The following is a 19403-nucleotide window of genomic DNA, read 5'->3' on the forward strand; positions in this document are numbered from 1 at the left end:
CATTGTCAGATGTACGATCTGTTCTTTCAGTCTGTGGGGTGTCTTTGTTTTGGTGAGACTTTCTTTCTTTTATTGTACAGAAGTTTTTTAATTGATGTAGTCTCAATTGTTTATATTCTTTTTTTTTTTTTTTACTGTTGGAGATGAATCCATAAACATTTCTCTGAACTCTATGTCATGGATTATTTTGCCTGTGTTTTCTTCTAAATATTTTATGATTTCAAGTCTTATATCCAAGTCTCTTATTTTTGAATTAATTTTTGTATATGGCATGAGATAGTACTTTAGTTTCATTCTTTGTATATGGCTTTTCCATAAAGGGAATTATGTTTTATTTCTTTGAATTATCCTTTTCCTTTGAACCTGCTGCACATGACTTTTCTGTTTTTTTATTTTTGGCAAGTGAAAGTCTTCGTTTTCCAATGGGGGCTTGAGATGGGTCACTCAGGGAGTTTCTAGGCTCTGTTGAGATGATTCAACTTGGTAAAAAGAAAAGGGACATGCTTAGACCTATCCACAATTCATTTTTCAGATTAGGGTTTTATACTCTCATATTGGACAAGGGGGCAGACGTTAACACTTTTTTGCAACCTGCAGGGAATTACTCATCTTGGACAGGCCCTGTGCCTTCCTGGGAAGGAAGTACTGGGAGAATGTAGCCCTGTGCCTTCCTGGGAAGGAAGTACTGGAATTCATAATGTTGGATGTCTTAGTGCTGGCATGGGCCACTGTGAAGACAGAACAGTCTATATCAAGTGTTCAGTTTTGCAGATACTGCCTACTATAAGGGTAGACATGACTGAGTTTGGCAGTGCCAACCTATATATAGACACACCTGTGATCATGACATCTGGCTCTGTCACTGACAGACATGCCTGTATTCTCTCAAGCCTGGACTACTGCACTGCATGGCTTCATTGCTTACATCTGCTCCAGTCAGTGAGGCCAGGTATAGGCAGGATCACAAAATAAACAAAGGAGATGTAATTAGCAAGTTCAGCTTTTTCCCTTAAGAGACTAGGTCCTTGTTTGTAGATAGAGGTAGGCTCTAGGTTGGAGCAAACACCTGCCCAAGATATAGCTAGACACACAGAAATACAGTGTCCTGGAGCCTGAAATAGAAGCCAAGTATCTGCCTAAGCGGGACAGATGGTCAGGACCTGGAGGGAGTGCTGAACTGGCACCAAATACCTGACCTAGATAGTGGAACAGACAGGTCTGTACCTCAAGTGATGTCCTGTTTTTCTTCCTCATTGAGTTATTTAACTCCTAGAGAGGCTTTCAAAAAACACCAAAGAATGCAGAACCTGTTCTTCCTATAGAGTGAGGTAGTTCCCAACCTCCTGAAGCAACTAACTCTATGAATAACTATAATCATACAATTCTTATTCTGCCTTCTCCCTTTGCAGCTCTTGTGATATTGTCTAAAATTCCTCTGCTATGTGACAGGCTGTCACTTACTTGAAAAATTCAATGGTATCTCTCCCCTGGGGTGGGGGGCATCTTGGAACTTCTGTGGCAATGTGAATCTTAATGGGGTGCTCCTGAATCAGTGATAGCCAAAACATTGTTCACTCTCCCCTTATCATTCCATGTTTCCAAGTCTCTTGGGGCAGTCTCTTGCTTTATTTTGGCAATAAAATGAGTCAGGTAAGTGAATTAAAGAGTGAATAAATAGCAGCATAGGCTTGATATTCTGGATCCCAAGCTTAGTCAAGATAGTACTTTAGTTTAGAGGATTCTGATACCATATTTTATCATCATCATTCTCCCTCCTGCTTCTCTGCTCTCAACCCACCATAATTATGCTCTATTTTTCATTCAAAGCATTAAACTTTGAGTGATGTTTATAATGAAAGGTGGAAGCTATTATATTTGATGTTGGTCCTACTAATTTTGGTTGAGAGAAATGAGGAAAGTACTAATCAGCACCATGGGCAGAGGTCACATCTAGAATAAAGCTGAAGCGAGGTGAAGCCTAGGGAATCTTCAACAGGATTATGTGGAAGAAACTAGAATGCTGTGGTCTGCAGTGACACACTAAGTGTATTTTATGCCTTACGCAGTTGAAAAAGAGGGTGACTTGGGGAGTGATAGTAAATATATTCTTGAATTCTAATGGAGGGTGACAAACAAAATTCTTAATAATTAAAGATATAAATATTTATGGAATTTATCAAGACCCCATGGGAAGTATAAACAAATATTTTGCCTGTCTCTGAATTGTGCTACCTTAATTAGACCTTTAGTCCTTAAGCAAGACACTGGATTCATCTTTGTATTCCCAACATTTCTTTATGAGATTGAACATAATAGTGTTTAATCAATAGTGAATTAAATGGAATAAAGGATTTATTCCTAGACTTTAAAAACTGTACAACTTTGGGCCCTCCCTAGTGGTGCAACGGGTTAAAGCACAGCACTATGAAGCTATGGCAGCCACTGCAGCATGAGTTCGATTCCTGACCAGGGAGCTGACCCACATGGTGCAGCAGACCTCTCCTGACCCGCCCACTGCTCTCTCAGCAGTGTACTTTGTTTATCTGCCTATTCTGCTCCCCAGTCTATCTCTGGTGAATCCTTTCACTCCCTGCACCTTGGCCTGTACCTCAGTTCTGTATGACTAAATAAATAAATCTTAAAAAAAATGTACAACTTTTTTGAAGAGACTGAATATAATCATTTAGAAAATTAAATAGAGATACATGGTAGTATGTGGTTATGTGCATAATGAAATGTAGTCATTCTGAGTATCTAAATTCAGAGTTTTTTTTTGAGATGTTTAAAATCAATGGTAATCTATGGATTAGTATTTAGAGTTCTATTTCCTGCTCTGTTACTAACTGGCTAGATATTCTTGCAGATTAATTAAACTCTTTGACTGAATTTATTTTTCTTGAAATGGTAATAACAATATTTCACCCCCCCCATAGGGCTGTTGAAATTTAAACAGGAAAGTGAATGTAAAGTGCTTAAGACAGTGCATGATACATATTTGATTGCTTAGATAGTGAGAAATAAACTTTTTTGGGAGGTGAGACTGAATCCAGATTCTGAAGAATAGGTAGGATTTAGACAGGTGGGGAAGAAGAGCATATATTATGAATACTAATGTGGACTTCAATTTGCTTTGTGACTGCTGGCAAGTCTGAAATTCTGTTACCTAATTTTCCTTTTTTATGAAAACAAGATGTTGCAATCACAGTGCTTGGTACATAGTTGTTGTTCAACAAATAATGGTTGCTCTTGTAATAGATGTAGTTATCATTGCCAACATCATCATCATCATCATCAACATCATCAGAGAAGGGGATTACTAGTAATTTGGATCTCTTGGGGCTGAGATTTCAGCAAATGGAGGGAAACAAAATTTATATTTAGGGAAGGGTCTGACTATATAATCTTTCTTCAAATGATAGAGCTATTAAAAATATAGAAAACTTTGATCATGATTATAGGTATTTAAGCTGGTTAAAATGTCTAGGATGTGGGATTTCCTATAGGATAAATTTATTTCTCATTAATATTTTAAAACAAATTAATGATACCAGGTTTTACTTTTGCAGTGGATAGCTTATTATTTTTTAAGGAAAGTTTGTTTTAAAAGGACCCATGTATATTGATATTTTTATTGCTCTGAAAAAGATATATAGAAAAAAAGAGCTTACTTTTCTCACTGATCACATACTTTGGAATTAAATTTGAAAGTGTTAAGTGGTTGATGTAGAAAACTCCAATAAAAGATTGGAAGCATTTTTGTCAAGCCAGAAAAAATCATCTCTATATTCATAAAGAGAAAGCTTCATCCTTTCTGTTGTGGTATTCATGTTAAGATTAGTGATAATTCATGTAGTTTTGGCTAGTAATTATATGTTAATAAGCATTTTCCCTGAATTATTTTTCTTAGAACGGTACCGCATTCAGAGTGAACAATTTGAAGATCTTTGGCTCATAACAAAGGAGCTTATTGTCCGCCTTCAAGAATATTTTGAAAAACAAGGAATCAAAGATTTTGCATGTTCTTTTTCTGGATCTATTCCCTTTCAAGAATATTTTGAGTTAATAGATCATCATTTTGAGGTATGTATCATTATACCCACATAATCTATATCTTTTTTATTATATGAAAGAGAATGAAATGCTGCAGAGGTATAATTCTAGTATGCACACTATGGGTTGTGTGCTTTGAGTTGTTATTTTTATATGGATAGTAGACTTCGCGAATCCGTGCCTGCCTTCTTGTCCAATTTGTGATCAGTTGCAGACATTTATAGCATAGCTGCCTGGAGCTAAGCATGTGGTCTGGCCTTGGAACAGAGCTGATTTAATTCTCCCACATGGAGATTTAACCTTTGATCCCAATAACCCCATGTTTCAACTATTTGAGCTCATCGGCAACCATTTGGCAAACTAACGCTAGCAGGCAATAAATGAGGTGCGATTTTAAAGTAAAGTGATTTTTCCTTTTCTTTTTTAACAAGCACACCAGAACTTCTGCATCCATGTGAGGGTTAACCACATAAAATGTTTTCCAGTTATCTGGTGCAATGGGCACTTTGTAAATTCTGTATGATTTAATATCTAAATAAATGTGATCTGACAGTGACTTTGTCACCAGATATTTTTGCATTTCTCCCTTGGAAGTGCCTTTAGAACCTCTGTTCGATTCTCTTAAGTAACTTAATGGTCTCAAAGTTTTATCCTCTGAAGACTGACCTGATATTTGGAAATAGCCAAGAGTCCTACAACATTGTTTTAAATATGCCATGTGTTAAAAAAAAAGAAGTCCTGGGCTCTACTTACTTATTTGCCTACAAATTAACTCTGTAGATAATTTGGGAATTATCAAAAGAACTTTGACCATCATTCATTCAAGGAAGAGTAGCTTCCCAGGAAGGACTACATTATAAAAAATCACTAGGTATATGTGTTTTTTATCCTATAAACTATGACATGTACTTGTCTTTGTGTGTGTTATGGCAGGGGAGGGAGGGACCGTAGGGGAACGACAAAGAAAAGGGGAAGAGAGAGAAACTTTCTTTTATTCAGTTCCTTAAACATTCTAAAAGCATTAACTTTAACCTATAAAGACTTCATATGTTTTGTATGAACATAAAGTGAAAATTTCAGGACATGCAATCTAATTACAAGTAACCCATCATCAAATATATTGAACTGATGTTGGTTTTTCCTTATTTATACTGATAAAACTTTATAGGACAGTATCTTTTTGTCTAGTAATTATATGTTAGTGAGCATTTTCTAAGGAATGCTTCATTCTAAGGTAGAAAAATAATTAAGTGTGTATTTTAGGAGATTCTACTTTACTATGCAAAACTGGGCTTTAGTGGTTTATGAAAGGGAGTCCATAGAAAGACTATACTAGTTACATATTTGTAATATTTAAAATAGAAAATGCTACATTCTAATTGATTATAACTTTTACATGTAAGTTTCCAGCTAATAAGTAAACAGTTCCACATGAGTGCTTTTTCTTTTCTTGGGGAACTTAGGGACTATGATGAACTATAGTCAGTTTCATTTGTAGACAAAATCAAGGAGGGGTAATTTTATTTCCTTTGTTTATAGTCCACATTCTTTGTATTTTTTTTTAAAGATTTATTTTTTGTTCATAGAGAACTGGGGTACAGGCCAGAGGCTCAGGGGCGGCTAGAGGCTTCACCAGAGAGAGTGGGGAGCAGAACAGGCAGATCTATGAAGTACACTCCTGAGTGGAGCAGTGGGCAGGCCAGGAGAGTTCTGCCACGTCATGTGGTCACCTCCGGGGCAGGCGGGAATCGAACTCATGCGGAAGTGGCTTTAGCTTCTCAGTGCTGTGCTTTAACCTGCTGCGCCACCAGGGAGGGCCCATTCTTTGTGTTTAACCTATTAAAATTAAAATATTTTAATCTTTGAGTGAAGATTAAATCTTTTGGAATCCAAGTGTTCCTTAGCACAAATTACACGAAGGCAAGAATTTTTGTCTGCTTTATTCATTGACCTGATGGATGTCTCAGAGAGTGTCTTTTTTATCTTTCAGGAATCCAGGACATAATGTATTAGAATAAGACATTGCATAACTAAAAGTGTGAACTATTCCTTACAAAAACTAAAAATAGATATTTCATATGATTCAGTTATCCTAGTTGTAGGTATTTCCCCCACCCTAATTTAAAAACAATAATTTCAAGGTATATATACTTATATTATTACATATATGTGTGTATATATGTGTGTATATGTATATATATGTATATACATATATAATATTTATATGCATATTTATAGTAGCCAAGAACCCAATACAACCTAAGTTCCTACAGTTGAAAACTGGATAAAGAAAATGGGGTATATATAACTGATGGAATACTATTCAGCTATTAAAAAGATGAAATCTTGTCATTTGTGACAGCATAGATAAACTGAGGGAATTATGCTCAGTGAAAGAAACCAGGCTGAAAAAAACAAACACCACTTGATTTCACCCATATGTGGTATATAGAGAAACAAACATGAATTAAACAAAACAAAAATAAACTTTTGGACAAAAAGTGAGTGAATTATTGATAATTAGACTAATATTTTTCAAAAATTTAGTTATTTAAAACATTTGTCACTTAACTTCTAGTAATGAAAGTTTTCTTTTATTTTTCCCTTCTAATGAATATTTTTTGATTTAGTTAGTGACTTAGTACATTTGAAATTGGGAATAAAACAAGTTAATGAGTTTCTAAGTCATTTTTCATCATGCATTTGTGGAATGCAGGATTAGGAAGCTTGGTTTAAAACCAGAAATGTAAACTCATAATGTTATTTATGCACATGTTGAATATGGTAGTCACATTTGAACTAGCTTATTACTATTTTAGTAGTTGAATTAGTGGTTCACATTATCTAGCCTATGGCATTGACTAATTTTGTGTTGATAATATTAAATTCAAAAGTATAAGCAGAGTTATGTGAAGACTCATTTTAATTCCAATCCTCTAGCCACCTGGTCTCTTTAGAGGATTTTGGTGTTGAGTTTTTTGGCATGTCTTTCTAGAAATATTTTTTGTAGCCACAATTTCATTAATATACAGGTTTACTTTTTAACAAGTGGATGGTAGCATGTTATACACAAAATTCTGTATTTGCTTTGTTTAGTTTCATTTAGTACCTCTTGGGAAGGACTGCATATCAGTACCTACTAGTACTACAAAGTACCTTCTTTCTTTATATACCCACTCCCCCTCTTGAGAGACTGGGAAAATTTTGATCGCTAATAATATTTAACCATAATAATAATAAGATAAAATATTTCATAATGAATTTCTGAATAAATTCTTAGTATTGAAATTGCTAAGTCAAAGGTTATATGCTCAAGAGCTATTGGCCATTTGTATTTTTTTCTATAATTTTGCTTTTCCTGTTAGATTGTGGTTCTTTTTCTCACTGGTTAGATCATGATCCTTTTTCTCATTCATTATAGATGTTTTCTAACTATTAATGGAAATATAATTTTGTAGTTATAACTTATTTTTGGTCTTTCTTGTAGCTTTTTTTAATTAGCCATGGAGAATTAATTTTTTTTTTAGTTGGTGATTTTTCAATTGTGTATATGTGACTTTTTAACTTACAAAACTTTTTCCCATGCCAAAATTATGAAAAAATTCTAGGTTTTCTACTGCTTTCATTGTATTCAGACATTTGATTTCACAAGTTTATTTTCTGTAAAGACTCAGGGGATAAATTCTGTTCTTTTTCCAGATGTATTTAATCAGTTATCATAAAACATTTGTTGAACAATCCATCTTTTCCCAGTAATACTGGATCATCTTTATTAAATTTCCATTTGACATAGTCTATTGTGTTATCTATGTGCTCATGTATCAAATACCACTGTTTTAAAACTCTTAAGTTCATAATGTTAAATTTGTTCGTTTAAATTTATTACTTTTTCTTCAAAATCTCATCAGCACTGCCTGTTTTCTTATTTATACATGTTTTGTTGTACACATTTAACCTGAATTTAAGAAATTCCTCATTGTAGCTGCGCATAAATGGGGAAAAAGTAGAAGAACTCTTGTCTGAAAGAGCTGTACAGTTTCGAGCTATCCAACGCCGGTTATTAGCAAGGTTCAAAGATAAAACACCTGCTCCTCTTCAACATCTGGATGCCTTGCTAGATGGAACTTACAAGCAGGTAAGTGATTTTATTAATAATAGTTTTTCACTAGTGGGTTTCATCTTTGTCCTTGCTCCAGAGTCATTTACCTGAGTATCAAGATAAGCACTTTTCCCCCTATGTCTTCTAGGGCAGTGATTAGCACACAGACTTTAGAATCAGGAAAACCTAGGTTCAAAGTCAAACTCCACCTTTTTCTTTTTTTAAGATTTATTTGTTTGTGAATACAGAACTGGGGTACAGGCCAGAGGCTCAGGGGTGGCGAGAGGCTTCACCAGAGACAGAGTAGGGAGCAGATCAGGCAGATGGACGAAGCATACTGCTGAGGGGAGCAGCGGGCAGTCAGGAGAGGTCTGCCTCGCCATGTGGTCACCTCCGAGGCAGGCGGGAATCGAACTCATGCAGAAGTGGCTTTAGCTTCTTGGTGCTGTGCTTTAGCCCGCTGCACCACCAGGGAGGGCCCAAACTCCACCTTTAACTATATGACTTTGGCTATTACATAAAACCCATCAGTTTCCACATTTTACCTTCCAGAGTTGTGAGCATTTTTGTTTATTTATGTGAAACTTCCAGCACTATACCAAATATATGGTATAGGCTCGATGAGTAATAGCTATTATGATTAATGTTGTTATTAAATAGTTCTTGGAACATCCTATGATTAGCATTGTAATGCTCCAATTGTCTTACTGAACACTTGACTTATACTTGATGTCAGTTAATATTCTGAAATGGAAATGTTAAAACAACCATTTGTTCTATTTCAAAGAGACTTTTTCCATCCTCTTTCTGTTTTCCCTACCTATGATTTATCATTTGTATGGGTTGAGTGGTCTGGCTCTCTTTCTCCTATTACTGTATCTTCAACAGCTATCCAAAAGTAGCATCTCTGATTTGAAATAATAATTTATAAAGTTTTAATTTCATGGGTAAAGTGTTTGCCATGTTTACTAGAACAAAGTTGGCTTAAGAGGACTGCATATGTCTTCTCATATTTCTATGCAATATCTTTTAATAAACAATGGTTTGTTCATATTACAGAATATCTGCATTATAAAACAGTATCCACTGGTACATGAATAAAGGAAGAGATCAAGTATGCACTATTAGAACAAAATAAAAAGATAGACTAATACATACAGTATGACACTATGGATATTTTTTAGCCTAGCAAAACAATGTTTCCAAGTTTGAAAGCAAAAATAAAAGGGTTTGGAAACAAAAACAAGTAAGATTGAATACATCCCTTTTTTAAAAAAAAATATTTATGCATATAAGAACTGGGTTGTAGGCTAGAGGTGCAGGGTGTGAGAGAATTCACCAGAGACAGAGTGGGAGTACAACAGGCAGATCTGAAATACACTGTTGAGGGGAGCAGTGGGTGAGACAGGAGAGGTCTGATGAATCACATGTGGGTTAACTCCCTGGTAGGGGGATTGAACTCAGGCCATAGCGTAGTAGCACTGAGACTTATCCCTACACCACTAGAGAGGCCCCTAAGAATGAACATATTTCTGATAAGATGATAAAGAACCAGGGTGGAGAATTCAACATTAAGTATGATGCTCTAAATTTCTTTGGGAAATTATACTCATGATTAACTACTTGAGTTAAAAATTAATTTCCTTTAAAAATCTTTCTTTTTTTAATCTAAAAAGAATGGCAATTTTAAAATAGAGATTCAAGTGAATCTAAGGAGAGCACACCACTCAAGATGTACCATTAGTAGTTGTGACTTTTGGGGTACCAGGAGGTCAGCCAACCAGTTTTCAACTCTTAGTCAGATTTCAACAATATTCTGGGATTTTGTACAGATGTCTTCCTTTTTTAAAAGAACTTTCATCTTTACTTCTAATTTATAGGTAACCACATTGAGAGTTTCTTTTTTTACCCAGCAAATAGACACTTAGATTTACTCTTGTATAATTGGAATACTGCTTTGTCAACTGCCTGAATATATTTTTGGAGAACCTAAGAAAGAAAGGGAAGGAAAGCAAAATTTGTATGTGTTGAACATCTGTTGAGTCTGACGCACTCTTCATTTAAAATTCACGATAGTCTTGCAAGGGTGGTATTATTCCCATTATATGGATGAAGAACTTAAGAATTTGAGTAGAGAAAAACAGCTTGCTCAGATAATAACTAATCTATTCCAAATTCCGTGCTTTAATATGTCATCAGGCATCTTTACTTTAATCTTTCCCAGGTAGGACCCAGACACCAGGTTTTCTTTAGCAAATTACAGTCAGATTAAAGAAAAAGATGTATACAAACTATTTGAATACATTCATGATATGTATATGTGTAAGTATATATTCAGGATAATCCAATATTGATTGTGTATACACCTATCAGAAAGGTAACACAATCTTTTGGCGAGTTCTTCAAAATATTACTTTTGAAATTTGAATATCAGAGGAAGCAGAGATTTTGTTAATTGGCTCGCTTATCCTGAGTTCAGATTCTTGGTCATGGAATGGAATGCTTATTGCGCTTGACAGAAAAGCTTGGAAAAATGAATTCTCTTTTGTTATAAATTTTTCATATACATTTGTTGGTTAGTGAAGAACTGATTAGTGAATAAGTTGAAATAAGGGAAATTTGGACTTATCCAATGACATGGCTTGCATTTCCTTCTTCATGCCCATTTGAATACTAACCTGCTGTTGCAGCAGAGAGAGAGTGTTTACTAATCTGAAAGTTTAATTGTGTTATATGAAGATATATGTGTGATAATGACTGAGAGTCATTAATGTTCTAGAAAGGCAATTGGCTGCTTTTTCTCCTCTGTAAAACAGAGACTATATTAGACATGATTTTAAACAGAGATCCTGTGGTTAGGCTTGCTATTTTTTACTTTTTTATGTACTCAAAACTTCCATCCACTCTGTTTATTTGTATGGTCTTGAAATATAAAAATTATTTTAGGTCACGCAGATGTCTAAGAATTTTTTGGTTCTCAGTTCCTTAAATGAGCATGATTTTGGCTCATTTAACACAAAGGAATATATGATGAAGCCATTCAGAGACCTGCTATCCTTATTTTCCAGGGGTGTACCTGGCAAATAAAAACAGTATTCTTATAGACAGAGAAGGGGCTATCCGGCATGTGATGTTGCTGGACTGGTTTTCCTTATCACCCCTTCAGAGCTAAAAGAAGTTCCCTTTCTCTAAGGAACACAGAATAAACAGGCAGAGAAGTGTAGGGCAGGGAGGGGAAGCACAGAAATCTGCAATTATGTATTTGTGGATGAAAGAGTATAATAAGTTAAAAAGAAAGAGTGGTATATCAGTTTTAAAAAAAGAATTGTTTTGGTTTTTACTACACTATCCCACTCTGGGATATTTATCTTAGGAAATAGTTCACAAAGGAAAAAATGTATTTACCATGGTGTTCCTTCAAACCAGTTTCACAGTGATGGGTGTGCTATGATTGCATGCATCTGAAGAGGTGTGAACCTAAACCCCAAAATCTTATATGGTGTTGTAAATAGTGTTTTGTCAATGAGAAATAATACAATTTGAAATACAAAGACAATGACTAGCTTTATTTGATATGCTATCATTTTATATCATTATTTTATTTAGTAATTTTAACAACTAGAATAATATAAAATACTTAATTTAAAAAATCAGATTAGTATGCTATAAGTTAAAATTACTGAAATAAAAATATAAGTGTGCAAAGATTTGAAAATAACAAAAAAAATAAAAATGGTATGTGTATCTGTTTCAGATTATTTTAACTTCTTAAAAAGTATTACTTTATATTCTGATCACAATTTGATAAGTTTGAATATTTTTTGTAACTATAGTGTGAACGTTTTTAACACTATCGTAATGTATACTTATAAATAGTTAAAATGGTTAAGTTTTGTGTTCTGTGTATTTTACCTTTTGAAAAGTCAAATGTGTTTCCTTTTCTTAAATTTGACTGATTTTTTCCAGTCATTTACATAACAGAATAATTTGGGGGTACAATTTCATGCCTCCATATGTGCATATGCTCCATAGTATTGGTCTACAATATTGTATGTATTGTATCAGCACTGTGTTTCCCAGATCTTTGTGGCTCTTTGACTTTGCCACTTAGCCTCTCTTGGCAGCTTTTGCACTTTTCATTTCTGAACCCCTTAAATATCACCTACCATGTTCCTCTCCTTCTAGTAAAAATTCTCAACAAATATTTATTATATCTCACAGGTTCAGGGAAGGGAATTTAGAATCTTAAATTTCCATCAGTCCAGAACTTCAGGAAATACATTGGGCCTTCGGGGTCATCTAATCCACAGTTGGGGGTGTGGTTGTTGGCAAGTCAATTTTTGTTTGGTAGAGTCTGACGATAGTGCTCTAACTTAATAGGACTTTGTGAGACTGAATTAGTTTTCAAGCAAGATATATAAAGGCAAAACATTATAACATTGGAGTTATGCTTCCCTGGATTTAGGTATGCAATACTAATTGACAGTAATGGGGCCTATACATAAATCCAGGGGAGAATAGACCTATTAGTGTATTATAAACATTCTACTTTTAATATTCATCTGATATTCTTTGCTTCCCTGGGGCATGTGTGTTTTTAATAAATTGAATGCATTCTTCTTTATCTACATAAACTCAGTCACTATTTGAATTTTCTCCTTGCTAGTGTTAGCTTGAACAACTGCCTAGATTTTAAATTTAATATTAGTATTTTATTTTGGAAAGTTTGTCAGATTCAGAAATTTGATCATCGTCTGATATAAAATTTTCTAAACCAATGTCATCAGGGAGTACTCTCTTTTGCTAAAATTTCAGCCTATTTGTTGTTTGATCTTAAAAAATTAGTCCTTTGAGATACACAAAGAAGCAAGATGTTTCTAATATTACAATAAAACTTTTAATGGACTCATTATAAGGAAATGAAAATCTTATCTTTTTGTGTCAGTGATGAGAGAAAAATATATAAGTAGCCTCCAATTATCTGTAATTGTATAAGGTTTTCTTTCATGTTTGTTATCTCTCTTCCTGTTTAATTCCATCTAGTACAATTATTCCTTTTCTATTAGTTTTCGGTAAGTGGAGTTCTCAATGGTTTGAATTGTGCATTAACAATGATCACAATCCTTATAACCTCTCTACCTTTCTTCCCTTCTTTCCCTTTTTTCTCTTTAAATAAAGGAAACAAATCCAGTTTCCTGGATAGATCATTTTGTACCTTTCTGAGCGAAAGAAAAAGATGTACAGTCTTTCTAAGAGTATTCATGAACAGTTCAGCAGCTAGAGATCAGGCTTGATAGATATTTCTCTGTGTGTTAGTACTGGAGGCCTAATAGTTCCCCCCAGTAGTGCTAGAAAGTATCAAAATACAAAGGGTAAATTGAGGTGATGTGTTTTTTAAAAGGTTTTTTTTTTTTCTTCCAGAATCAGCTATACATCTAGTAACAAAGTTGTAGTAGGTAAAAGGAATTTATTGTAATTAAAGGAAATGAACTTTGAACATTAGACTTTAAAGTGGATTTAAATACATTGTCACTCCACAGGGAATATTCTCTTTACAACAGAATGTTATGCAATAAGATCAGCAAATATAACCACCGTTTCCCCTGATGACCCATGCTATATTGGTGTTTTTAAGTTTCCTTTTATATGATTCCAAATATCTTATAGCAGGATATTACATTTCAGGGAAATCTAACGACACTTCCCACCCAAATATTAATTCTCTACCCTCCTTTACCCCATTTCCTATAGCTTTTGGCCAGCATTTAATATACTTGTCAATTGATTTAAATGGTCAGAGGGATTCAGAGACCACATTCTTGGAGATGGTTTTTCCATTAAAGTGATAGATTTTCACAGAGCCATCTCTCTCTGTCTTATTCCTTGTGATTTAATATGAAAGGTGTATTAGGAGGATTGACCCTTCCTGTGATAAAGCCTTGGACTCAAAGTGGCCCATGGTCCTGGTATTTATGATCTAATATGTCAGCTACTATTCTCACACATTAGATAAGATGATGCTGAATAGATCAGTAGCTTTGATTCTTTTCATCCTATGCCATTCCATGACCCTCAGGGAATCACTGCTGTTTATCAGATTAAGTTGAGACTTCTGACTCTGCTACTCAAAGGTCTTTGAAGGACAGAACCCAATTCTTTCTGTTCTTAGCACCTGTTTCTGCAACACCTACATCCCAGCCAAATCCTCATTTAAAAGAAGCTTTATTGATATATAATATGCATACTACAAATTCCATTATAAAGTAATGATTCTTAGTAAATTATAAAGTTGTACAAACCAATACCACAATTCAATTTTAAAATGTTACTATTATCCTTAAAAGCTCCTTTGTACCCACTTATACTTAATTACCTCTTCCACTTCTAGCACCAAGAAACTACTAGTATATTTTTGTCTATGTAAGTTGGCCTTTTCTGGACATTTCATGTAAGTGGAATCATACAATAAGTACCATTTCACATCTGAATTATTTTTATTTAAACTAATGTGATTGAAGTTCTCTCATGTTGTAGTAGGTGTTGGCCCTTTGTTCTTTTTTATGCTGAACAACATTCCACTGTCTAGATATCAAACAGTTTGTTTTCATCAGTTGACCGACAACTGAATAATCCTCCTATGAACTTTCACATGCATTTTTTTAACAGTTTATTTTTACATCATTTTGTACATTTTTTTTCCATCTCAATTGTAATCCCCGCGTATTTCCCATCACCGTGTGCCATCACCATAATCCTGTGCACTTCCCTCCCCACCCCTCCGTTTTTGATCCCATTCCCCACTCCACCCCCACAAAATGTCTCTGGTATATGGCTGTTCATTATTCTAATTATTTTCTCTCCTGGCCCATTATACTCCTGCTACAAGCGAAACCATCCAGTATTTTTTTTCTCTTTCTGACTTATCTCATTAAGCATGATCTTTTCCAGCTCCATCCAAGTTGCTACAAAAGACATGTGTTTCTGTTTTTTGGTTGCTGAGTAATATTCCATTGTGTATGTATATGTACCACATCTTTTTAAGCCAGTCATCTACTTTTGGGCATCTGGGCTGCTTCCATGTTTTTCAAATTGTAAATAAAACATGGCGATGCAGGTATCTTTTTCAATCAGTGTTTTTGTCACATGCATTTCTTTCTGTGAACATATGCTTTATCTTCTGTTAATAAATTACTAGGAATGGAATTGTAGGATCATATGGCCAATTTGCATTTAACTTTTAAGGAAACTGACCAGCTGTTTTCCTCAGTGTCTGTATCATTTTATAGCCCCATAAGCAATGTGATAATGTCACTTTCTCCACATCGTCATAACCACTTGTTATTGTCTTTTCTTTTTAATTATAGCTAGTCTAGTGGGTATGTAGAGGCATCTCATTGTGATTTTTTCCTCATGACTAATGGAAAGGAATACTTTTCCATTTGCTTGTTAGATTGTACTCTTTTGATCAGACTTTCCCTTTACATTTCTTACCTTTCCTTATACTATGTACTCTGTTAAAGCTTTTTCAGTATACAGTCTAGTCTTTTTTTTTAGATTTATTTATTTATGTATACAGAACTGGGGTACAGGCCAGAGGCTCAGGGGCCGTGAGAGGCTTCACCAGAGACAGAGTGGAGAGCAGAACAGGCAGATCCACGAAGTACACTGCTGAGGGGAGCAGTGGGCGGGCCAGGAGAGGTCTGCCACGCCATGTGGATCTCTTCTGGGGCAGGCGGGGATCGAACTTATTCGGAAGTGGCTTTAGCTTCTTAGCACTGTGCTTTAACCCACTGTGCCACCAGGGAGGGTCCCTGTATAGACTTTTTTAACTATGTATATTGTTATACAGCATATCTCTAGAGCTTTTTCATTTTGCATGACTGAAACTCTATATCCATTACACAACAACTCCCCATTGAAAAATCCTGCTGAAACACCATTCTACCTACTTCTTCAATTACTTTAGATATGTATCATTTAAGTAGGATTATGCCATATTTGTCTTTGCCATTGACTTATTTCACTTATATAATGTTCTCAAAGTGCATCCATGACATGAATGGCAGAATGTCCTATTTTATGACAGAGTGATATTATATCACACACACACCCATACTTACATCACATTTTTAAAAATTAGTTTATTTCTGTGAACAATGCTGCAATGAATGCAGGGTGTTCCTTGAAATAATATTGATTTCAGTTGTTTTGGATAAGTACTCTGAAGTGGGATACTAGATCATATGGTAGTTTTATTTTTAGTGTTATGAGAAACCTCCATATTTTTTCCATAGTTGATTTTCCACTTTGTATTTCCACTAAAAAGGCACAAAAATTCTGATTTCTCTACACTTTTTCTAACTTAAAGTAATTTCAAACATAGATACTTTATGATACTCCACTACTGCCAATATTATCTTCTTAGCTGATTATGAATAAATACTGCTTGCTCTAAAACTCCTAGTTGCTGTATTAAATAATGTAATATTAATGTAAAATTTGCATTTGATTTAGTTGACCCAAGAAGAAATAAGTAGTAACAACCAAGAGCCATGGGCATATATGCTGTGATAAACACGTTTTCCACTCTTAGAGAATTTGTTTTTCTGTTTGTTAAGAACTTCTACTAACTGTCAGTGAACTGGATCTTTTCTCCTTGAAGCTGTTCTTGCTCAGAAAGATTCCCTTAAAGTTAAGACAGGCATCTAGAAAAATAATCTGTCGCAGGATATCTGAGTTGCTTTTAAATTTAATGCAAGGTAAGGGCTTAATATTTGATGGTGAGACTTTTTATTTGTTTGTAATTTTGGGGTAGAATGAAGTGATTTAGGGAATCCCTAAATTGCAATTAGTAGGCTATAGGGAGTTTGAAGTATTACATATTTTAAAAAGATGTGTATTGGCATGTTTTTAATTTAGAAAAGAAGATAAAATTATATAGGAGGTTAAATTTGGGTTGTGGATATAGAGGTGGACCACAGAAGAATTTAAAATTTTTCCTTTTTTTAGAATCTGTCTTATGTCCTTCTAGTATAATGCAGGCCCTATGTATGCATAAGGGAATAATTAAATACAGAAATGCAGTCTACTTGTTAGCCAGAAAGGATGCCTGGAACATGTGGATAAGCTTGGATATTTGTCTAATGTTAATTGGAATATTGGTTTTCAGTTGAAGATGCCAAATCTTCAGAAAAGTAATTGGATTTAGCTTCCTATTTAGCAAACTACTTCAAATCCCTGAAGTATCCCACATCCGAAACTAATTTTTCTTGATTGTATCAAGTTTAGTCATGAGCAGAACAAGGGCTGACATAGTTTTTTAATATTTAAATGTTTCTTGACAAGATTTCAACACTGTTGCTTGTCCACAAGCCTTATTGTTAGTTTCACTAACGAAAGATGAAATCTTTGTGTTTTAGTTTTACAACTCTGCAAAACTGTCTCCTTGAAATAAACCAATTTAATCTTGTTGCCTATCCATTTAAATTTAAACTAAGATTTTGACTGTGTTTCAGAACATACACACAAATGGTGTATTTTTTATTTTGCTTTTGTGGATGTGTATATATGTGTTTAATTTGACTCGTTAGATTTAACTAGGAATTGTATCTTGGGGTAGTTCCTGAGTCACGAAAACATTATTCAGTTTACAAATATGCTATGTCAAAAAAAAAAAAAAGCCCCCAAACCCAAAAAAACCTCTTAGAAAGAGTAGGGTATTTGATTATTGAAATTCAGAGATTAAAAGATTCATTCAGTTAAGGGATTTCTCTAGCAAATATTTATTGAGCAACTATTAGCAATAGTATTCTTTGTGATTAGGGAAATTATACAAAGGTGATTATGACATAGTTCCTAACCTGAAAACATCTTTCTTATATTGATGGTAATTATAAAGATAGTTTAATATCACTCTCTAAGTCTAATATTTTGCTATTGAGAATGGATCACTTACATATTTGAAAAAGAGAAAATGGTGTCTTCCAAGTGAAATATGAGCAGATGCATTATATATAATTTTCAAATTACATAATTTTAAATTTTTTAAAATCAAATGTTTATTTGCATTATCAAGTAAAAATCATTCTAGTAGATATCAATAGTTACCAATTGGAGTACTATAGCTCAAAACAGATTAATCCAATGTATTTTTTGGTACTAAGACTTAACCTACTAGAAAAATTTGTGACCATGTTTCCATGTCACTTTTCCTTCAGCACCTCAAAATTATTTTTCAAATATGTACTGTACATTTTAATTCAAGTGGACATTCATCTTTTTTTATCCTGTTTCCAGGATAGGATTAACTACCAGCTCTAATGTTCATTACTGTACACCATTGACTAGCACAGAGACTGGTATCAGGCATAGTAGCTGCTTGATAATATTTATTGAATGGTATGGAACCACCTGCCCCAAGGGCGGTTGATATTTCCCAAGGAAGCTTCTGGAGGTATTCCTTCTGTCTCTACTAGTGATTTCCTCTGAGAGCAGGATATTATTTGTGCCAATGAGATACATACTTTACATTTTGCATATTTAGACCTATGTTTATTTTTCTTACTCCTAAATTTGAGCAGTCATTGCAGGTATGCTAGACAATGCCACTAATCTTCCTTTGCTATCATTGTACTTTTTTTTTAAAGATTTATTTATTTATGCATACAGAGCTGGGGTACAGGCCAGAGGTGCAGGGCGGTGAGAGGATTCACCACAGACAGATTGGGGAGCAGAACAGGCCAACTGATGAAGTACACTGCTGAGGGGAGCAGCAGGCAGGTCAGGAGAGGTCTGCCGTGCCATTGTGGATCACCTCCAGGGCAGGGATCAAGCTCATGCTGAAGTGGCTTTAGCTTCTTAGTGCTGTGTTTAACCTGCTGCGCCACCAGGGAGGGCCCTGCTATCATTGTATTTTAACTATTGACTCTGGTCAATCCTAAGGAGTCTGTTGTGTCACTGTGGAATTTTTATGGTCCCTTTGTGCTTAAAAAACAATTATCACCTTGGAACAAGTATAGATTCTATCCTTTTTTTGGTGTAAAGTTACAAGTGTTTGAAAGGTTTATGCTTTCTATCATTTGTACTAAGTTATTTCTAGATTCCAACTAGGTTTATAATTCTTTCTTAAACATATTTTTCATGAGCCCAAATTATAGGATTAGAAATGACATTATGAGATGCTTCATTTTTCCAGTTTGATAACACTTTCCTGGAGTTTGGTTTTTTATTCTTATATATATATATATATATATAT

At 34.5% G+C, this 19403-nt stretch overlaps 1 protein-coding gene across 1 annotated transcript in view; it reads left to right on the forward strand.

The window, feature by feature from the left end:
* Positions 1-19403, forward strand: part of BBS9 (Bardet-Biedl syndrome 9) — a 332179-nt gene that overhangs the window by 152835 nt on the left and 159941 nt on the right. Inside the window, exons 18-19 of the mRNA XM_004677146.2 lie at positions 3908-4080; positions 8033-8185. Coding sequence (XP_004677203.1) covers positions 3908-4080; positions 8033-8185 — 326 coding nt within the window. The remainder of the gene's footprint in view (positions 1-3907; positions 4081-8032; positions 8186-19403) is intronic.

The sequence above is a fragment of the Condylura cristata genome, unplaced genomic scaffold, assembly GCF_000260355.1.
Source record: "Condylura cristata isolate star-nosed mole 26May11 unplaced genomic scaffold, ConCri1.0 scaffold00005, whole genome shotgun sequence".
NCBI lineage: Eukaryota > Metazoa > Chordata > Mammalia > Eulipotyphla > Talpidae > Condylura > Condylura cristata.